Genomic DNA, 21,938 nt, shown 5'->3' on the forward strand with positions numbered 1-21,938 from the left:
AAAAATGCTGCTGTTGAGTTCACGCTATAAGAAATCACCAATCTATGATAAACATGTGTCTGGAGTTTATTACCATTATTATCAATAATATTATTATTGTATAATTATCACTTAAGCAGCTTGTACTTGATTGATTGTCAGGTTGTTGGGGGCTCTTCAAGTATATTTTACATCAGCTTAGCATCCCCTCTAAGTCATTATGGAAGGTGCCCAATAACAATAGTGTCTATGTTCAAGTTTTTTTAATTTCCGGTAAAATTCAGTCTAATAAGGACAAATACTTCTGTACTCTCATTCCTCATGAGCTAGCTCGCCGTTGAGGATTCTTGGCCCGAATAAGACAATTTGGTGTCCTACCCCTGCGAATGTGCTGAATAATCAGTTTTCAAGTTGGAACTTCAGCTGATGACAACCAACATTTGATTGATATTCAAGGAAAGTGCAATAATTGTACGTTTAAAGCAGATGTCTTGACATTTTTGAAACTATTCTCCTGACTATTGCATCTCACTGCCGCAGTTTTTTACGATATGTGACAGAATAATTGAAAGGAATAAATCTCCATTTAAGTTGCTGTCAGCAGTATGGTTATGGAAATCGACTAAAGTTTAGCTGCTCATAGAGATGACACAGTAACCTGAACCATTGTATCTGGATTATGCTACCCTAATTGAGGAAAATAAACCCCGGAGGTCCATAAGATTTACAACTCAATTAGAGTCATTATATCCTCAGACAGGATTGTGTATCAACCGACCTCTGTTTACTCTAAGCAGACGCTCATGCTTCCCTAAACTTCCCCAAACATAGCCCCAAATAAATAAGCCTGTTGAGCTGCAACATGTTTAAACTACTGCTTGAACAATGTCCTGTAATTGCTATTCTTTACTGGCAGTTGTTTTCTGATTGGGTGCGGTGGTCTTTGTTTTGATAGGTGCATTTCAGCAGGACTGATGAGCTCCCTGTCAGCGAGAGAGCACCCACGGCAATCATGGAGTTGGCCTCAACAGCCAAGCACAGAAATATTCTCATCTATGGCATCCGGCTTAAACAGTCAAAGGTAAGAGTGTTGTCTTTTCTCCATCTTCTCCATTCCTTCCTTTTATTTCTTTTTAAAGTGAACTTAAGAGTTATTGAGAAAAGCACAACTAAGAAAGGCCAAATTTAAAGCAGTGGAAAAGTTATTTTTAACTGTGTAGTTCCAAAGTCTTGTCAGACTTTTTGTCTTTCAGGTAATGTTGCTGTCTTATATCAGCCATCTGTACATTTTAGGATGCACACACATCCTCATTTGCATTGGAATACATGTGTGCCCAGTAGTGTGACTAAGAGGATGGATAGAAACTTTAAATCCTCTGTTATATGAGTTGCGTTTTTTGAACTGAATGACAGGGATGAAAAATATGCAGAGGTGCTTTAGGTCCAAAGCACTGTGCAGTTCGAATGAAGTACATGTAGGCCAAGTCACAGCAGTTAACCTGATGTGGGGATCCTATGTAAGGCCCTCCAAATGTGTACTGGAGTCATTAGGATGGATGTGGCTGTCAGACTTGACCTGAAATCCATATCTGACTTCTTACTTATTGCAGGATTATATAACGAGAAATTATTCTTCCCCCACAGTGAGAAATATCAAGATTCGTGCTACTAAAGCCATTAAATCAAATCCCTGTTTTTGGGCCAGATGTGTAAAGCAAACCTAAAACAATATAAATGAATATTCATGGCGTTATTGGCCTTAAATATGACATTTGTTGTGATTCATGTTCCTGACAAATGAGGTTTCTTGGCAGCTGCACCACTTCACAAATAAATGGTAAAAACCTCTTTGCCTCAGGCAAGAGGATGTTTGAGCATGTCGGGTTTGTTCACATTGGTGAGAGGAAAAAGAAGAAGAAGAAAAATGTGACGGGTGACCTGGTTTTGTTCGTGGTCAGTGAAATGGTAGGTCTTGACACCGCACTGTCGTTTAATTAAAAAGAGATGTTTTGTTTTAGATGTTTTGTTTTCTCGGTAGTGAGGCATGCAAAATGTCACTGCCCCACACGTGAGATTGATTCCACTATCGGATGTTGGATATCATGGTTTTCCTGAGAATTGCGAAGAGTAAAGTTGTTAATTAGTCATCCTGTTTAACTCCTTAGAGAGAAAAGAGGAAAGGGAAAGGGAGTGACAGAGATAATGCGCGTTTCGCCATGATAAAATTCTTATCGTTATGAGATAGTGGAACAACAGAATACAACCTCCTATAAATCACTGATAGCTTTTTGTTATAATGAGGATAATTCTTCCCAGATGTCCTTATTCATACTTGCGGCGATGCCTGCCAACACACGCTCCATCAGTCGTACACCTTATATGAATATTGCTTTTATACCTAAGTTTGCTTTACGTTTTTGACTTGAATAAAAAATATCTGAAAGCAGACACCACTACTAACATTGCTGTTAATTTGATTTTAATATTAGTGAAAGATTCATTAGCTCCACGTGGATTATTAGTCTTTAAATAAACAGAGCCATTAAAAAAGAAGCTGGGGTGGCATGAATTCACACGAGTGAACATGTAACTATTGTTAGTATCTTTGCCATGGTTTTCAGATTTTTATCATCCAGAGAATTATGATGTCTACAGTTTGGTCGCATGAAGACGAACGTGTTGTGTTTTCCCCATGACAACATGGTCTGGATTGCATTTTCTGTTCCTTGCAAAGAAAGGTCAAGTTTTCCTGTTTGGATTTCTCAGAATGTCTTTGTAAGGGAAGCCAGTGCAGACTGCAAACATTTAGTTATGCCTCTGTCTACAGCTTTATACATATATCTTCCCTGTGACACTTTATAGCTCGCTTTCTATTATTAAACATAGTTAGTGTGCATTTTTTGCTTTTTATGACTCTGTGTATGTGTAGAAATTTCACCACTACCATGCAATTTCTAAAGCGTTCCCTACATTCTGTACAAAACAACTCAGTGGTCTAAATTCTATCTCGCTAAGAGAATGCCTGGCTGTCCTGGATCCTAAGATTGGATGGAGGTTATCTTGCTTATTAAACTGTTGCCAGTAACCAATAATCAGCTTATTGCAAGTAGGACTGATGTGCTGATTAAATGTCCAAAGTAAATCACATAAGGACCCAAAAGACTTGTCTCGTCCTTTATTATCTTTAAGATGAACAAAATTAGTATTTCTTCAGCCACTGTCCAAATTGCTATTTTTACACATCCGTATTGATTTCAACCCAAAATTTCACAATTGGTGCTTTCCTGTGCAGTATTATGTAATGGCTGAGGTCATGTTGTACAAATCAGATACACAATCTGTCACAATTTGAACTATGACTACTGTTAATGTGTGTAACAGTAATGATGAAGGATTATACTCCTGTGTTATCAGCACTGAGGTGTTCCTGGAGAAGATGGATAGCTGCTCTAGAGGACAGCAAATCAACCAGAATAAATTATTGTGTAAAAAATCATGTATACACGGAGGGGAAAAAAACTACAAAACAAGATTATGCTGATGCTTTTTTGCTCACCTGTTGTTTTAAGGTTTGGACTCATTTTGGTGTCTAAAAACCACTAATTTACTTCCTTTTAATTTTGCCTCCTTGTTGTCTTACTGAAAGAAGATCAGCACAAGGGGTGTGTTCAGTCTAAAACTACAGCCAGGAGTGGGTTAGCTTAGCTTACCTAATAGTAGAAATATGACTAAACTCTAAAGCTCAATGTGCAAAGTCTAAGTTTATAGGTCAACACATTTCTTTATTCTATGCAAAAATTAGAGTTTTACTTACTTGATAATTAGCCAGGCTAATACTGCAATTAGTATCAAAAAATCCTTTAAAGTAAACAATCTGTAAGGACATAGTTTTAAAACACTAATGCTGGTATTGAAAATTAAAAATAATAATGAAAATATCAAGGATTCATTATAGAAAAGCTGAACAGGTACATTATGTGTTTAGTAGAGGTGGGAATCACCATACACCCCACGATACGATATTATCACAATACTTAACGCACGATACGATATTATTGCAATTTTTTAAAATATTTTGCGATATTCAGATTCTGTACATAAAGGTAAACTTTATCAATATTCATTTTATCTAATATCAAAGTCTCACACTCAGTCTTTCTCTCATTTCAGTCAGTTTTATTGTTGACAAACTGAACGGTTTGTATTACAGTCTAGTCCAAATTAACTGAACACAACCATCTGGTACAATTATAGCTATTCTGAACTATGCAATTTATGAAAACTATGCAGCCCATTCAGCAATTGAAGAAACTCTGAAATCAGAGCATGTTCCAGTGCATAAAATAACAAAATATCGATTTCTGCTGTCCCTGTATCGATACATTATTAGCAAACAAAATATCATGATACTACACAGTATCGTTTTTTTCCCCCACGCCTAGTGTTTAGTTATAATTTCTCTCCAGTGGAGTTTAACCTTCAGGATGTTACTACAAAGTAACATGTGGTGCTGTATACTACTGACCAGAATACTGTTCTGTGAGAAATGTGAATATTAGAGCCACATTCCAGTGAAAATATTTATATAAACACTTTACAAAAAACGTAACAACGCTTTAGAAATTTAAGATGTAGCTTTAATCTCAATTTGCCATCAATAGTAAAAACATGTGTAGCATCACCACAGTGTCTCTTTTCCAATTTTTTACACGCATCATTGTTAATCGTCCATAAATTTCGGGTGCCTTTTGTTCCTCCCTAAATGATTTCATCCTTTACACTGACATGACTGCTCGTTGTCAACTGCACACAAGTGAAAAGCACAACTGGGGAGTGCATTTAAGTGTCCCTCACTTCTCATTATGCATCGCACTGAGGAATTATTGGACACACCCGCCGCTTTGGAAAAGAAAAGCTGTTTGGCTAATTGAATTTTAACCTTTTGACAGCTAAAATGCATGAGCACATGGAATTGTGCTCGTCCCAGTGAGGTTGGAAAACTGATCCACCTCATTGACCTTCGGTGATGTCTTTTTGGATAAAAAGCGTGTTTTTCTTAAATGAGGCCCGATTGTGGTTTTACTTTATAACACCCAGCCGCTGAAGCACAATGCATCCAGCAGCACGTTGCCATGCATGGTACTTCGCTTTGTCAACAGGAGAGAGTGAAATGGAGTCTTTGGGCAATGAACGGCACTCTCTCTGAAAGGATCAAAGAGCTTCTCTAGAGTTCTTTTCCGTTTGTGCTGTTGCCTCTTTGAAGATGCCCACAAGCCAAACATCAGGTGCAACAATGTGTGAAAACCTCAAACCGATCTGAAGACGTTGGCTGAGAATGCGCAGACACCGGATCCTCATAAACTAACACGATGTTGTGAAAACGGTGACGGTATATGCTATCGGTGTCTGCTGTGTTGATAGGAAGTGTCATTGGATCCTTTCTCGCACAGGGTCCTGGTGACTTGTCATTTGTTGAAAAGGGAGTTGTCTCAGTGATATATGGGTGTTGTAATCCCTGCAGTGAGAGCCCTGATGTTTACCCAACCCCATATTTCCTCCTCCTCAAAGAGCCCGAACCGGGAACCCTAAACCTGAGAAGAGATTAGCCGGCCAGGAAGAAAAGAGAGGGAGAGAAAGGAGAAGAGGGAGGGGAGGGAAGAGGAAAAGAAGAGGACTCTATAGGCCTATTCTCCTCTACCTGTTCAGATCTAGGTCTGAAAGGCAGACAGGTGAAACCGTACACGACCGAGTGAAAATCTTGCTGTGACGCCCGTGGAGTTGTACTCCTGCTGAAGTCGGGGGGAGATTAGGGAAGGCTGCTGTCTCTGTGTTTTCAGCTCACTCCTGACTATTTCACATCCTAAATCCAACAGTTATTCTGTGCCGAATAAAAGAATGGTTTTTCATGGCGATGCAGAGCATTGGATAAAAGGAAACAAGTTCAGTGAACTGGATATCTCTACTAACCACATATCACAAAATCTTTGAGTTCTTAAATGATTTTTTAAAGAGCTGCGGTCAGCAGATAAATCTAAGGGGCGGCAGTGGCTCTGGTATCAAGCCAAAGCGTTTAGGAACTATTATGATTGATGATCGATGTAAACAAGGGTATTTATGCTTGTCAACAAAATAAAGTAAATGTAGCCAGGAATGTGCAGGGTAGTTTTACTACAGAAACGTTCCTACCTTCGCCCATTAGTAACAGTGTCTAGGTTTTTTTTTTCTTTAAGGTTTTAAAGATAAAATTGTTTTCTAAAAATCCTGCTATGCTAGATGCCATAATACTACCCAGGACTAATTGACTTGATGAAAAGTTAAGAGATCAGTAAATCACAATATATACCACATTTTATTATAACTACTTTGGTTCTTACTGGTACTTTTTAGTACAAATACCAGCCTAATAGTAGTCCTGCTGAAATAACTGGATGGCAACTATAGCTGATGTAAAAAAAAAAAAAAAAGAAGAAGAAGAAGCCAGTGGTTCACCAGACATTAGAAACAAACAAGTGAAGCTCTTTTCGTGACATCTCTGTGTTTGCCTGCTGTTAGGGTTAAAAGAAATCAAGGATGGTTGCTGTCTCCGCTCACTCTTAGATGTGACTGGTGTCGGGTAGAGGTGGGAATCACCATACATCCCACGATACGATATTATCACAATACTTAACGCACGATACGATATTATTGCAATTTTTTAAAATATTTTTCGATATTCAGATTCTGTACATAAAGGTAAACTTTATCAATATTCATTTTATCTAATATCAAAGTCTCACACTCAGTCTTTCTCTTATTTCAGTTTTATTGTTGACAAACTGAACGGTTTGTATTACAGTCTAGTCCAACTTAACTGAACGCAACCATCTGGTACAATTATAGCTATTCTGAACTATGCAGTTTATGAAAACTATGCAGCCCCTTCAGCAACTGAAGAATTCGAAAGTAAATTAAAACAAAATATAATTTTGCATTAAATAAAAAAGTTTTACACTTAATTAAAACTTTTTTATTTTTAATTAAAAAATAAAAAATAATGGACAGTGAAGGAATGTCAGGATTCTTGCTCAGAAAAAAGATCAACATGCTCTGAAGTCAGAGCATGTTCCAGTCCGCAAAAACTTTTTTTGTAACAAAATATTGATTTCTGCTGTCCCTGTATCGATACATTATTAGCAAACAAAATATCACGATACTACACAGTATTGATTTTTTCCCCCACCCCTAGTGTCAGGTGTTAATTTCTCTGTTGGAACGTTAAATGTATTCAATTATAACCTACGATTGCATGCAGTAGTCTCTCTGATATTTCAGTCCCGTTGAAAATAAGAGATAAATTGTGAGTTAAAATGATAAACACTAAATAACATCATATAACTTAATCCAAACAGTGCAGAAAACAACACAGATAAGAAATGACGTGGCATTACACAAATCTGTTTATTGTTACCAAAATGTTTCTGACACATCTGGCAGATCTTTCAGTGGATTCAAAGAGTAAAAGTTCAGTATCCACCCTGCCCCTTCACATAATTTTTCCCCTGTTGTTGTCTAAGTACTTGTCTTTCTTCTGACAATTATGTCGTTTTTACTTTAAGATCCTTCTGGAAAAGTGAATGAGAGCACTTGGCTCCCTCAGTTGAATCCTGACATCTCCATAAAGACAGAAGCCTGGGATCACTCCCCTCTTAGTAATGTATTTGTAGAGTTAGGGTTGAGCCATTCACTGCCTTGACATGTGCAGAATATCAAGCTTGATCCTCCACGCTGAGTGCTCCAGATGTGTGTTGGTATGTGTGAAACTTGACCGCTGGAGTTTGGCTCAAGGAATTAGACATACCAAGGCGGTGTTTACTCAGCTTTGATTTCATAGATTAAAAAGACCAGCAGCGTTGTGTTTGGGTTGATGTGTCTTGAATCAGGGAGAATCTTGCAGACAATTGGAAAATGACATTCCAAGAGGGAATATATTTGAAACAGAGAGTTTATTCTTATGGAAGATCGGTTTAAGCCAGTTCTTCACAATGAGTTTGTAAACATTCAGTCACGCAGAGAAAGAGCCGAACATACGCGTATATTTGTTTTGCCACTTGGTGTTGAAGTCTTTCTGACCACCCACGGTAGTCCTGGTTTCAGTTTACGTCCAGTTATGTGGTGGGGAAGTGCAGCTCTGCTGAAATTATGCTTTCATTTAACGGACTTGATCAAGGTTTGTTTTTGTGCCACTCACCTTCTTACTCTACTCGTGCTTTTATTTGCAGAGACCTTGGCACACGTGCTTGCGTGGCTGTTTATGGTTGAAAATAGCTGGAACAGCACGTAACAAGGCCAGACCAAAAAAATTAGAGCAGAAAGCCCCAAGAGGTTGGCAAACATGTAGCCGTCCTCATCAGTCCTTATGGAAAATTAGAAACGAGGATTAAAATCCATATTGCTTTCCTCCGAAAAATAAAAAATACTTTTTCTCATGTAAACTGATATCGATATGTATCACAATATAAATCAAATCACTATTTCTGTTAACCCTAAAGGTTCCCCTTTAAACCTAATTTGATATATAAATATAAGTGTGGTGGGGCGTGGCCTGCGGTGCCGTGCAGAGGAGGCGGACGCACCTGCACGGCATCCGCAATCACGCCCCGCCGAATGAAATATTGTACTGGGTCCTGTGGTTGGCGTTGTTGTTGTAGTCGTTATGTTGAGTTGGCAGCGGGAGAGCTGCAGCCCTGGGTGCGGATGTACAGCAACCGTGAAAGTGTTAATAAAATATGCTGCAAAGCATGAACGTGCACCAGGGTCTGCCGTGGTCGTTTACAATAAGGTTAATTTTCTTCCTGTCAGAAGTTAAATATGATAAATATACTGCAACATTGTACAACTTATGTTTATATTGCTAAGACCTTTGCATGATAATTATGTTATTGTTTTATCGCCTAGCTCTGTGTGAACCCATGAAGTCAATTGATGCAGTTTCCGTGGTGCTAGCACTGAACCCACTCACCAAAATACGGCCACTTCTGGCTACAAAGCCTCAAGAAGACAGTGGCCATTTAAGGCATGCAAATCCACAAACTATAATGTTATGGCTCTGGACTTGCAGCCATCCTTTATATACAGTCTATGTGCCCAACCAACGATTTTCCACAGCTGACATGTTGAATTTGCCTGGTTAAAAATGCAAAATGAGTTTTTCCAAGAGTTTTCTCATGAAGCCTTGTGTAAAAACATTTTTCTTAACAGTTTCTTGTAGCAATTATTTTCATTCTTCATCTCTCAAACCACATGGGTAGCATCCCCCTGTTGTTTAGTCTGCAGCACACTGGTATTTTGACAGGAGTATAAAAACACTGTGTTGCACCTATGTTTGCATATTTAGCTTACAGTCGACTGCAATTACATTCGCACGCTTGCATTAGCGATGGAAGTGAGGGCACCGAGTCTTGGCCAGGATGCTGCTGAAAACCCAGGTAGTAATAAATGTCTTGTTTTCTAAAATCTGCCTGCACCTGCAGCTGACCTCAGATGACCTGCGATATGGAGTGTGTTTAGCCTCCCTGGGTTTCTGTAAGTGATACAATGTGATCAGTAAATGAGGCTTCTGTGGCGAGTGTGTGTGCGCTTGTTCTTCTCTCTCAGCGCACGGAGGATTTGGTATGTCCCAGTTCATAACTCCCCACCCATGCCTTCATGCTTTCATACCTCCTCAACTAAGGATCCATTGTTCTTGCACACTGTTTTGAGGTGTGTCTTTCGGTGAGTTGAATTCAAACAAAGTCATCTCTCACCAGAGCTTGTTCAAAAAGTTCTCACTGAAGGGCTCCGGTGGAAATACAGACCCCCTCAGTGTCCCATTCTTAGCAGAGTTTTCCTTTTCTCAGGAGGGTACACAGAAGGGGAAGTCGCACATGGGACATGACTAACAAACTGCTTTGTTTGCCCGACGGATGCCCCTAGACAGGATATTTTGGAAACCCTTGTTGAAAGAGCTTTTCCAGTGTACCGTGAAAAGGTTGTGTGGCAGCAGTTGTTCTCTCAATGTGATCTCAAAAGGCAGTTATCAGGACAAAAGTTCTTTCTTTTAACCTGTCAGCTCTTTTGGACTTTTGGAAAGTCTGAGGAAGCCTCACAAAAGTAGGGCGGGATACAGACTTATTCATTTTCCTACATTATAGTCCCTTTCAGATGAAGTGAGGCAGAATGGGAATGATGGGAATATCTAAAATACAGACATTCAGGCAGCAACACTAAATACCTCAGTAAAATTCAATAAAAACACACTCCCTAGAGGCGCTTCATCTCTGAGAAGTACGAAATAATACTTATGTCACTATCATCTCTGTCAGCTTTAGGTCCCAGTCTCTTAGCTTGGATACAGACGGCTTTTAAATTTATGGCTGAACTTTCAGTGTAAGCCTGATATATACTCTGAAAGTTGTTTAGACCTGAAGCTCAGCAGTAAATATTAGCACTGTTTGGATCTAAATCTAATATTTGGATGTATGTGTGTGAGCGTTTTCTTTCTTCTCTGTCTCCTGTCACTTTAATCCAAGTGCCTGACTGAAGTTTGGCAGTTATTGGTCATCTTTTATTCATTCCATCTCAGTAGATTGAAGTTAGAGCCTCTGTTCGTTTGTCCCATAATGTGCTGCGGTCAGTATCCCCGTCATTATCATATCTGGAAAGTATGTTTACTGATGTGAAGTACTTTTATTTTTAGTTTTATTTCCTTTCTTCGTATCTCCTGTCATTGCATATTTTGTTTTTGTCTTTCAGCTAGATTTACTATCTTTTCTCCAAGCAGCAAAACTGAACATTAGCTTTCACATAAAACTGCACATCTTGGTACAGATCACAATTATATACATTTCCTTGCTCTTTCCTCTATCACTTCAATGTATTATTTCTACCTTCCTGTAGAGCACAAATTTACCATGGATCTGAAATGTTATGTGCAAGAAAATAAATAAATCTTCATAGTTGATTTATGTTGTTTTTTTAAGCACAGAATGCAAAAACGATGCCAGGACTTTTCTTAATACTCTCTGTTGTGGGTTATGTTGATCAAACAAAGGAAGTAGTATAGTATAAAGTGTAATGGTCTCTAACAGTAGAAATACACTAAAACTACATTTTAATACTGATGCCTGGACTAAAAGTACTCTTAATGCTCCAGCTAGAACTGAACGTTTCAGTTTTCTTCCCGCTTTGTGCACATTCTCATTACATTTCTTTTCTTGAACTGCTCTGTAATCTTCATGCAAATTCTGTAACACAGTTCTTCACTATTGCTGTTTTAACTGTTTTAATATTCTCATCTACATCTACTTTTTTAATCCCAATAACCCACCAGTCTAATGGCTCAATGTGCCGCTAATTATATGCTGCTAAACAAATCCACTAAACCAATCCACAGAAACTTTTGTCAAATTATATCCTAAAAGAGATCCCAAAGTTTCCAAAATTAACTTGACACCAAGGAATAAAAAATAAGATAAAATGTATTGTACTGGTGTATTGTTCCTTGGTGCTGTTCTCAGTAGAGGGAGTTAGTCATTCTGCCACAGCTCCTGATTACATCAATGAATCTCTACAGGACATTGGTGGTGTAACATTCAGGGCTCTAATCAGACTGACCAGTAATTGAACCTGTTATCCCCCTCTCCTTTCTCAGTTTAGCCCCTAGCTACTGCCTGTCTTCAATGATACACGGAGAGGAGGGAGAGCAAGAGGACCACAATACCCACTCAGGGACGAGCTGTCAGAAGCCCTGAAACACTATCCTCTCTGTGTTAAAAGCACTGGGTGTTTTTAGCGGTATTATATCACTGGGATTCGGTAAGGCAGGTCGTTTGGGGAGAGTTTTCCTGAGAAATGACTTCTATTAAAGAGCATTGCTCACCGAGGCTCACATTAGGTGATGGTTTTAACTTTTAAGACTCCCAGAGTGGAGAACGCTGTCTGGCTACGATGCCAGTAATGACACTGCCCTCAAGTGGATCCTACAGCCATTTGTACTACAGCACTTTTATGTCACAGAGAAAAATGCAGAGACAGTAAAATATTAGGATGATGAAAAGAGGTGATAAAAACTCTCCTGATGTTCTTGGCCACTTTAGCTATGGTAGCTAGTGTGACTCTAACAACTCTTTCCAGTTCTCTTAGCTTGGGGTCAGTGCCAAACTTTTCCATAAGCTGTTTTTATATTAGGACCTGGTTCTTGGCATTTTATAAAGGGAATATGAGTGGACCAGAGAGCCCAGGTTCTCATGAGAATGACAGAGATGTGCAAATTATCACAGCTAAAAGCCCTAATTGCCTGAAACCTTTCTGCATCAAAGCTGGCCCTTCTTGTGTGGCAGAAGTGCCGCTGCGTGCTCTTTAAAATGGAAAGGTTGATTGCATCAGTGGCATTTAGAAGTAGAGAGTTTGAGGATCGCTTATTGTGTGGTCCACTGATGCTCTCCTCCCCCATTCTTCCCCATGTATTTCAAAGACCTGTCACCTCACGACTTGTCAAAATCCTTCCTTCAAACAGTAAGCGAAAATAGAAGCTAACGATTGAAGTTCCATTCTGTAAACTTGCGGTTGCCGTGTGGAATAACAGGCCCGTTGCATGTGTTGCATTTGTACACATGGGAATGATTGGGAACATTTTCCCTTTAGTTACTGCACTGTCATAGGATTATACAGCAGATCGCATTGTTTATGTGTCAAAACAAAGCTGTAACTTGATTTTCTAATGGGCCTGCAAGCCGCAGCTGAAATCCGCGTTTTTGTTGCACAAGCCTAAAAATTAAAAGAAAACCCTTAAGCTCTCCACAACTCACTCCAGCTGTGGTTTGTATCCAGTGGTCTTTTCCCCTTGATACCAGTTCATATATTGTTTTCTCTCTGTTCTAAAATATAAAATCTGTGAAGAAAAACGACATAAATGCCATTTTGGCCACTGAGAGATTGGACGTGTCACTAATGGATGTAGCAGACAGTGTTGGGGGGAAAAAGTGTTTCAAAATGTAAATGTGTTGCTTTCCTATTTAATATGACATACACTAGCGATCGTCCTTCCACTAATGTGAATAAATGATGATACTTTTGGCTTTAAGTGAGGATTTGTGGCAGTTAATCATTATGAAGTGGAAAGTGAGGTTCCCTCACGACTAATAATAATAAAGTGAATCTCGTAAAATCCAGCCCTTTTAAAATAAAATAAAATACCCTCCTGCTGTCTGCACTTAGACTTTGGCACATGTGGATTTTCTGCCGTTGGAACATCTGAAGATTAATTCCACATTGGAAACAGGTGAGGAGTGCCTATTAGCTCAAAAAGGACCATCAATCAAACTAATTTGCTTGTGGGTTTCGTCTCACGGGGGCTCCGTTATGCTTTGGCTTGAGGTTTCATCTCATGTCAGTCCAAATGCCCACTCCCAGTCTGTTTATCTCAGCTCTGCCACAGTGAGAAAAATTCAGCTTCGAGTTAACTGGTTTATTCATCTACATACGGCTGGAAGAGAGGCCGGGTCTGAAACAGTGGAAAACCATCTCAGTCAACGCTGGAGGACATGGATTCTGATGATGATGAAGATCTGGAGACATGCAAATCCTCCAGGATCACATTCCAAATCCTAGTGTGTGTGTATGTGGGCGCATGCATAGGCTCGTGCACACTAAAGTGTCTATGCGGTCTGTGCATGTGTTCACTCTTCTGTAGGCATCTGTCCCAACACATGTAATCCCTCTCATGGATGTTTGCGTGCCCATAACAATGAGCCAGCGAGCTGCTTTATTCATCCTGTATGGTCCACAGTGGAAAGAGGAGACACGAGCTGTGGCACCCCCGCCAGCGGCAGCTAAACAGACATACCAGCTCTTGTATGTCAAGAAAATCTACTTGCTGGAGTAAACTGCGGCTCTTCCATCAGTTTGCAAGTTCCTCGCACTTAAGTCATATAGATTTCAGCCTGAAAGCAGTTTAATATGCAAATGTCTCTGAGGGCTTGGAGTTTGTTGTTGTAGTAAGTAATTCTACCCTTTTTCTTTTGCCTTTTCCTCAACCGCATTTGAAGCCTGAGTGGCAGTTGTGACTACTTAAAGCTGTGCCACGAGTCAATGAAGAGCTAAAGTCGTATTTGTGTTCCACTATGCAAGAAAACTACTGGATTTAATAATGATGTTTTATGAAGCGTGATTCATATTTCAAAGGCTGCATGTCTGGAGTGGAAATAATTCAGCACTGGGTCTTAGGCAGGCTTAAAACTTTGATCCTCCTTGGTGATCTTGACTTGATTTTTTTCTGTGTGTTTTTGTGTTCAAATTAAAATGTTTGGGGGTTTTTTTTGCTTGTCTATTAGAAGACAGACTTCTATAATTGAGCGATTAGTTGTGGTTTAATAGCCGTAGCTGTCTTCCATTTGCAAAGAGACACCCGGCATTCTTGCTACTTTCCCAGGGTCCTCGTCCCGTACACTTGGGTGGTAATCAGCTGATAATCGTACTCATCACATTTATCATCCCCACAGTATTTCAGATCATCCAAACACATGTAGCATTTCAAAAACCTTCCGTGTGAACATGTAATTGGTTTTAGATAACAACTGAAGGAATGCTTTCATCTAATAAACAATGAAAAGACGCAATCACATTTACCAAAACTTTCGGTTTCTCGCACTGATGAACCAGTGCATATTCCTTAGTCTATATGAGTAACTTTGTGCTATCAGCCACATTCTGTTGACTGCTTACAGATGTGCTGCCCAATCTCCTCGTTTCATTGTACCATTGATTAAACCACAGAAGAATGGCTTGGGTACACGATAAAGAAAAATGGCACCCTTGATCTTATTCCTCAGAAAAATCAAAAGGCATACTAAGAAGCGGTGGCATATGACAGAATGGCTCTGGAGCCCATTCATCATATTTTAATCCCATATATTATTTATTTATTTTCTTCCATTTCACCGATGTTACTTTAATCAATGAAGCTACAATTGGTGATCTGTACTCCAATACCTCAGTTCCCCCTTCAGTTTCTTGGTGTGGAAAATCAATGTCATCTGATTCCTCCTCCTGCTGGTTCTGATTATTGAGGAGTGCTCTAGGAGCTCTGGATCCCAGGTTTTCTTGCTTCCTTTAACCACGGTCAGGCCCAATTCCACGCTCATCGCTCTCACACCTCGTTGCACTCCCATCCAGGCCCTGCACAAGCTGGCTAGTGGAGCTAGGCTGTAAGGTCAAGAAAGGACAGAGTGACAGAAAGCTTATTTTCTGCTCCAGATGCGTTAAAACTGCCGACACCAATCTGTAATACTAAATGTATTTAGAAGCCAGGTCCAAATATGTGCTAAACAGGATGTTCCAGATCACAAATCACAGATGATTTGTCATTTTAGCAGGATATATTTTTAATATATTTTTATTTTCCTCTATGTGGGTGTTAGAAAATTAAAAGCTTTGTGAAAAGCCCTCCTACATGTTTTTATTCCTTTCTAAGAAACCCTTCCTTCTGAGAGTTGGCTAATGAAAGCGGCTGCAGACCCAGGAGAATAGCCGTCAGCCTGGTTGGTGTTATTTTGCTGAAATACTGCAAGTCTGATTCAAATCTGCTGTAAGGGATAATTTGGCATAACTAAAACCTGGATTCTGCATTGTAGGTTTGACCATTCTTTTTGTCTGACAGTATTGCACTTTGATAGGTTTGCTTTTGGATCTTAAACAAGACAAGCGAAAGTGGGAATAATGATGAAGACTTCCTAAACAAAGCATGGTGGGTTTCTAAGTGACAATATGTTGAGTGGATTATATAGCTTTTGGTGTCTTCCACAGCAAACATTGCAAATATGTGCTGTGGAAAAATGGAAAGCTTTACAGACCAGTAACTAAAGGTTGAAGGGCTGAGCTAGTGATTACTTATTATAACAAGGGCTGCATACCTCTGCCAAGGCAGAAAATTCCCTCTGCACTATTCATGAGTTGAGTACCAGGATTAAGAAGAACATCTGGACCCAGTATAGTCTCTGATATTTTCTTGGGAACATCCAGGCGATATCTCACAATTTCTTCTTATTGCAATCTCTGTAAGTTCGATGTGCCCACTTCAGGCCAAAAACAAATTTACTGCCACAGCTGGAGGAGTTTAAGTATCACAGGGTCTTGTTCATGAGTGAGAGGAAAGTGAAGCAGGAGATCGACTAATGGATTGGTGCAGTGTCAGCAATGATGTGGACTCTGTAGCGGTGAAGAAAGAGCTGAGCACCAACGCAAAACAGTCGATTCATTGGTTGAGCTCCGCTCCTACACTCACCTCGCGGTAGTGTCAGAAAGAATACGATTGTGGATACTTTGGAAATTAGCCTCCTCCTATGGGTGTCTGGGGTCAGAGATGGGATGAGGAGCTGGCCATGTGGGACTCGGAGAAGAGCAAATACTCCTGCACATCAAAAGGAGTTCAGGTGCTCAAGCATCTGACCAGGATGCTTCCTGTGCACCTCCTAGTATGTGAGATGTTCCAGTCATGTCCTTTCCAGGAAGAGGACCTGAGACATCCCCAGGATATGCTTTCAGCTGGCTCAGAAGTGCCTTTGTGTCCCCCTAAATGGGCTGGAGGAGGTGGCCGGAAAGCGGAAGGTCTGGATGTCTCTGCTTAGACCGCTGCCCCTAAACCCAGATAAGCAGCGATAGATGGATCTGATATGTATTTATGAAGAAATGATGCAAAAATAATTAACCTCTTACAAGGATAAAGAATCCTTTTAAAAAATTCCTATGGAAAAACTTTTCATGGAAATTTGCCAATAATGTTTTAAATACCCTGCTAATAAAAAACAAAACAGACCATTGCTTTAAACAGGTAATGCACATAATAAGTATGTTATTAGAAATGAAAGTTAATGTGAAAATAACATCCAAGCCTTTTATAAATCTGGTAACAAAAGAAGAACATAAGCAGATTTTACCATAAACAGCCATAATATTAAAATCTGAATAGCAAAAAATAACATAGTGCAGGTGACATGCTGTGGACATACAGAGCCATACCACTGAAGATACAGTATGGGAAAGAGTAGCTGAAGCTAGGCTCGATGTTTGCTCTGAGAGTGTTGATGGAGAGGTATAGAGATGGTCAGAATGAGTTGCACAGATAATAGGGTGCCAAGTGAGGAACTGTGGTACTGCACGAGGAAGTCACAGTAAGACGGTGGTGAAGTGTGCAGTAGGAGTGACAGATGGGTTTAAAGTGGGAGTAGGATTCGATCAGGGATCTGCTCTGAGCTCCTTTGCGATGGTGATGGACAGGTGAACAGTTGAGGACAGGTAGGAGTTTCTGTGGACTGTGATGTTCATAGACAACATTGTGATCTGAGCAGGTGGAAGAGAACCTGGAGGGGTTGAAGGTATGCAATGGAGAGAAGAGGAACAAAAGTAGAAGCAAGACAAAGTAGAGGTGGAAAGGTGAAGATGCAAGAAGAGGTAGTCAAGGTAGAGGATGATGCATGGTTTATAGATGGTGGCAATAGTTAAAAAATTCAAAAAAGCTTCATGCAAAGAAAAGAGGAAGACAACAGAGAAGATTAATGCAAAGCATTAGTGTGACAGGAGGTGACGCTTGAGATAATGTTGGTGAAACTAAGGCAGTGGCGTGACGAGCTGAAAGATCTCATTACAGTCTAATTATCTGCTGGGAAACACTGGATCCTTTGGGGTCTTGACGTGTGCCACCACCCCCAGCCTCAACAGTTCAGTGCTGATTTGTCAGCACGAGGGCGAGCTGCGCAATATGAAGGAGGTGGTTTTTAATATGCCATAAGCTGCAGGTGCTGTAGCAAACAAAAAACATGATATTGTTTTTTGGTGTTTGAGTAGAAAACATTTTACTCCATTACGAAAACGTAATCTTTTCCAGACCGTTGCTTTTCTTTTTCTCTCTCTGTGTGCTGTTTTGTGTTCTGAGTATACTCTTTGCTGCGTGTTGTTGCACATTTGTCTTTAATGCTTAATGCTACATCAGCTACATCAAAAGCCATAGTGAAGTCCACAGATTCTATATGAAAAAGGGCAGGTTGAGCATGAAGCATAAATCTGTGTAAGGACACAAGCCATGGTTTTAAAAAAGCGAAGCTCCTTGAACTCCATTCCCTTTGAAAAAATGGAAAACAGGTCACTCATTGACGTCATCAAGAAACTAAATCAAAGTAGGGAGTCACTGCAGCCTATAAGGAATGAAGTCAGGGGAGTGAGAACCATTTAAAGTGCATTGCGCAGTCGGTCTGCATAGAAAAAAGAAACTGATACAGACGAGAGGAATCACGAAAGCAAAACAACCACAAGAGTGGAGCCCGCCCTAAAGGGCCAAACTGGTCTCCTTTTGTCTGAACGTGTGGTTTACTGCAGATCTGTCCAATATCATGCAGCATAAATATCAAAGGAGATCTTATTGGTTCACAAGCTTAAGAGAGCTTGAATTTTAACCACATTTCTGAAAAAAGAAATTGGTTTACTTCTGTTCTGATCTTTTCGCCCTTTTTTTGAAAATTGCTTTCGGCTGTTGATTGAACAAACTGTGAAACTGACACGCTAGTCGAGAAAATCCACCACCAGAATTTGCGATTGTTAATATCAAATTAAAGTGGTGAATTCAGAATGCCACGCACTTCATGCCGTGTTTAGATTTCTCTCTCGTTAGGGGAATTCTTGTGGAAAGCGTGCGTGTCAATTTTAAACATCGAATTTGTCACTCGCGTCTGTGTAGAGCAGAGCACAGCCAAGCCATTGATGTTACAAATCCAACTAACAGATCTGTTTCTTTCTTTTGTCATTACTGCAAGTGGAACAACATGGGTGTGCTTGAACATTGTTTCCAACTGTTTTGAATTGACTGCTAATGCTCACTGGATGCTTCTGGCTGAATTTTTGAGGTTACAAACCCTGTGATGACTTAAACACACTCGTGTCTCCTGAGAAGAGACATAAAAGTGAACAAATGGTTATTTGAACTGTTATGTTGGGACTTTATTTACACTAGCAGCGTGTTGTTGTCTTATTTTAATTGTATGTTCTTTAAAAAATGACCTCATTGTCTTTTGTTTTTCTCCTCCTGTTGTCTCTCTGGCACCAAGCACTGGGAGAGGTCAGCGTCACGGGTCGCCGAGATCGCGTCAGCCTTAATTCGGGAGAGGAGCCCTGCCCTGGTGGGACAGCTTCTGCAGGCATGAAGGAATCGGCACAACCGGAAAATCCCCACGCTGTGACTCATGAACACTCCTGGGATGAGAGCGTCTGAGACTTTTCTTTGTAACCTTGAATCAATTACTGTAAGGTTAAACGTGGAAGTGTATAGATCGTCAAGAAGCAGACTGAAAAAGAGACTTTTTTCTCTGTTGGTGGCCTGTTTATCTCTGTGTGTGTGTGTGTGTGTGTGTGTATATATAAAAAAAAAACTATTGTGGTTCATCATAGTAAAAAAAAACATGTCATCAGTTGGCTTATTTTTTATTTTCCAGAGTTTGTGTCCCCCAGACAAACAGTGTCGCTCTGTCGCACTGACGATTAAGATATGTGGCGCTTTGGCTGCAGATGATTCTTGTTGTCGGATCAGTTTTGTTTTTTAATCGCTTTAAGAGTTATTTTGCTGCGGTTGTCACAGATGTGCAATAACAGGCCACATCGCTTTGAATTATTACTGTGGAAATGTGAACTGCAGCGCGTATGCCAAAAAAACTGGGTGTCAAATTCGCTGCCTTTACCACTGGATGAAGCTTTTTATGACTGAAACATGAACACGGAGCTGCTAATATTTTTGTACTTGAATAAAACAATGAATATGTCAAATGTTGTTCTGTGAGTCTCTCTTGAACATAAGTCATTCAAAGATGTCAGGAAAAAAAATATTTTCAGAGAAACTTGATTGGTAATTGAAGTCCGTGAAGTCTGCCTGCGACCACATGCATCAGTGACGCCCTCCGGTGAAGCCGCTCAGTGCAGAAGAAGCTCGTGTTTCCTTCAGCGAGCCAACTCTGGTGAGCTGGTGGAATCCCGTGTTCTTCTTGGAGAGACTTTGGAATAATTAGCATTCATTAAAAGTATGTTATTATTATGCAGTGCGGCTCTGTTCTGGAGCTTCCCTGCTCTTCCATTGATATATACAGAAAACTGACAGCAGGGAATAAAGAACAGAGTAGATATCAATGACAGCAGATTGGTATTTCTTTATATTTAACCTTTCATCATCTAAGTATCATACAGGCTGCCTGGATGTATTGTTTTACTGCAGGGGTCCCCAATCCTAGTCCACGAGGGCCGGTGTCCTGCGGGTTTTAGATCTCACCCTGGGTCAACACACCTGAATCACATGATTAGTTCATTACCAGGCCTCTGGAGAACTTCAAGACATGTTGGCTGTGTCCCAATTCAGGGTCTGCACGCTTGAAGTACGCGCACTACGCGTACTACGTACGGTGCGTACTATAAGTACGAGAAGTGAGGAAGTGAGAGGCTTGTGAAATGGGACGGTCTAGCCTTTGTCGCGCTGTTCAGGTTGCCTAGCAACCATGATACTAACCGCGAGAAACGCGAGATTGTGTGACAGAAATGAAGGAGAAAAAAATGTTTTGTTGGTCATTCATTTTTGTCATGACATCACTTTGATTAGTTGAGTATCTGAGGCTGAGACCACAGGACTGGAAAACATGATTGTTGGGCTTCATTTCTGTACTGAACAGTCATTTCAAGAGTAGTTAGTAAATAACAATTAGCTAATGTTGTTCATGAGACTAAAGTCATCTCACTGTGGTAATGTAAATATATCATGGCCAATATTATAGTATTGTCAGATTATGATATATATATATATATATATATATATATATATATATATATATATATATATATATATAGAGGCTGAAAGTACAAACATCACTAATGTTACATAACTTTGCCGACATGTGGCCAACAGCAATGTTTTAATGTTCTTCGTTATTAAACATTCGCACATAAATAAGTGACGTCATATTCAGTACTTACTTTTGACAGTTCACTTTTCGGCCGCTCCCTTCTGCCGTATTTTGCGGCAAAATTATCCACACCCACCGCCGTGCTATGAATTGTGGGATATATGGGACCACGAAGCGTGCACCGGACCACGCTTGATATTTGGGGAAATCGACGGCGCATTTGGAGTATGCATTTGAAGTACACTTCGAATTGGGACAGCCGTCGTCGCGTGGCGGTGACGTAATCGCACTTGAAATGCGTACTTCAAGCGTGCAGACCCTGAATTGGGACACAGCAGTTGAGAAGGTAATTTATCCATGTAAATCAGCTGTGATGGATCAAGGACACAGGGACCCCTGTTTTACTGGCTGTAAAATTTAAAAAAAAATTATTTTACAGGAACCTTTGGATTTTGTCTTTAGCTCAAAATAGTTGAAAAGTTACAGTAATGTGAATACAGTAGATGGTAAAATCTTTATGTCTTGATTTCTGTGTTCAGACAGATTGCTTTGTGCATCTGTGAAGGTCCTCTTCTCTCCAAAGCCATTCAATTTGAATTTTGTCTCTAGGACAGAACAGTAATAGAGTTACAGCCATTTAAGATGTACTGGGATCCCTATCTTGGGGGTTGCCTGACCACCTGTTTCCACAGCTCCAGCTGATTTCTCCAGTCAGCCTAACTGCAAATAGAGAGGACAGCTTTGCTAAGTCTTGGCCAGATTTGTTTGTGCTGCAGTGTTCATGCTGGGCTTCTGTCCTGAAACACCATAAAAATGTTCCCTGACTTTGCTCCATTTTCATTCCATCTTTGCTTTGTTCTTAAATCCATTTAAAATCATACCTTAACAAGATTAACCAGAAACACCGGCTTTTATAGTGAACAGCTACAGCATTAAAACCACCTGTGGCCCCACCTCACAGCCCCTGTAATACGTCAGAGTTGTTAGGCGATGGACTCCAAATCCTCAGAAGATGAC

At 40.1% G+C, this 21,938-nt stretch overlaps 1 protein-coding gene across 5 annotated transcripts in view; it reads left to right on the forward strand.

The window, feature by feature from the left end:
• crppa (CDP-L-ribitol pyrophosphorylase A) overlaps window positions 1-19,387 on the forward strand; it is a 53,615-nt gene extending 34,228 nt beyond the window's left edge. The window contains exons 9-10 of one of the 5 annotated variants that reach the window (XR_014876856.1): window positions 935-6,592; window positions 7,211-19,082. Coding sequence is in view for 3 of the 5 variants with exons in the window: in XM_085177311.1 (XP_085033437.1) it covers window positions 935-1,168 (234 nt within the window). In the remaining 2 variants the exon portion in view is untranslated. The other 4 variants (XR_014876855.1, XM_085177310.1, XM_085177311.1 and 1 more) reach the window with 4 other exon arrangements.
• The last annotated feature ends 2,551 nt before the right edge of the window (window positions 19,388-21,938 follow it).

This window comes from Neolamprologus multifasciatus, chromosome 11, assembly GCF_963576455.1.
Source record: "Neolamprologus multifasciatus chromosome 11, fNeoMul1.2, whole genome shotgun sequence".
NCBI classification, from domain to species: domain Eukaryota; kingdom Metazoa; phylum Chordata; class Actinopteri; order Cichliformes; family Cichlidae; genus Neolamprologus; species Neolamprologus multifasciatus.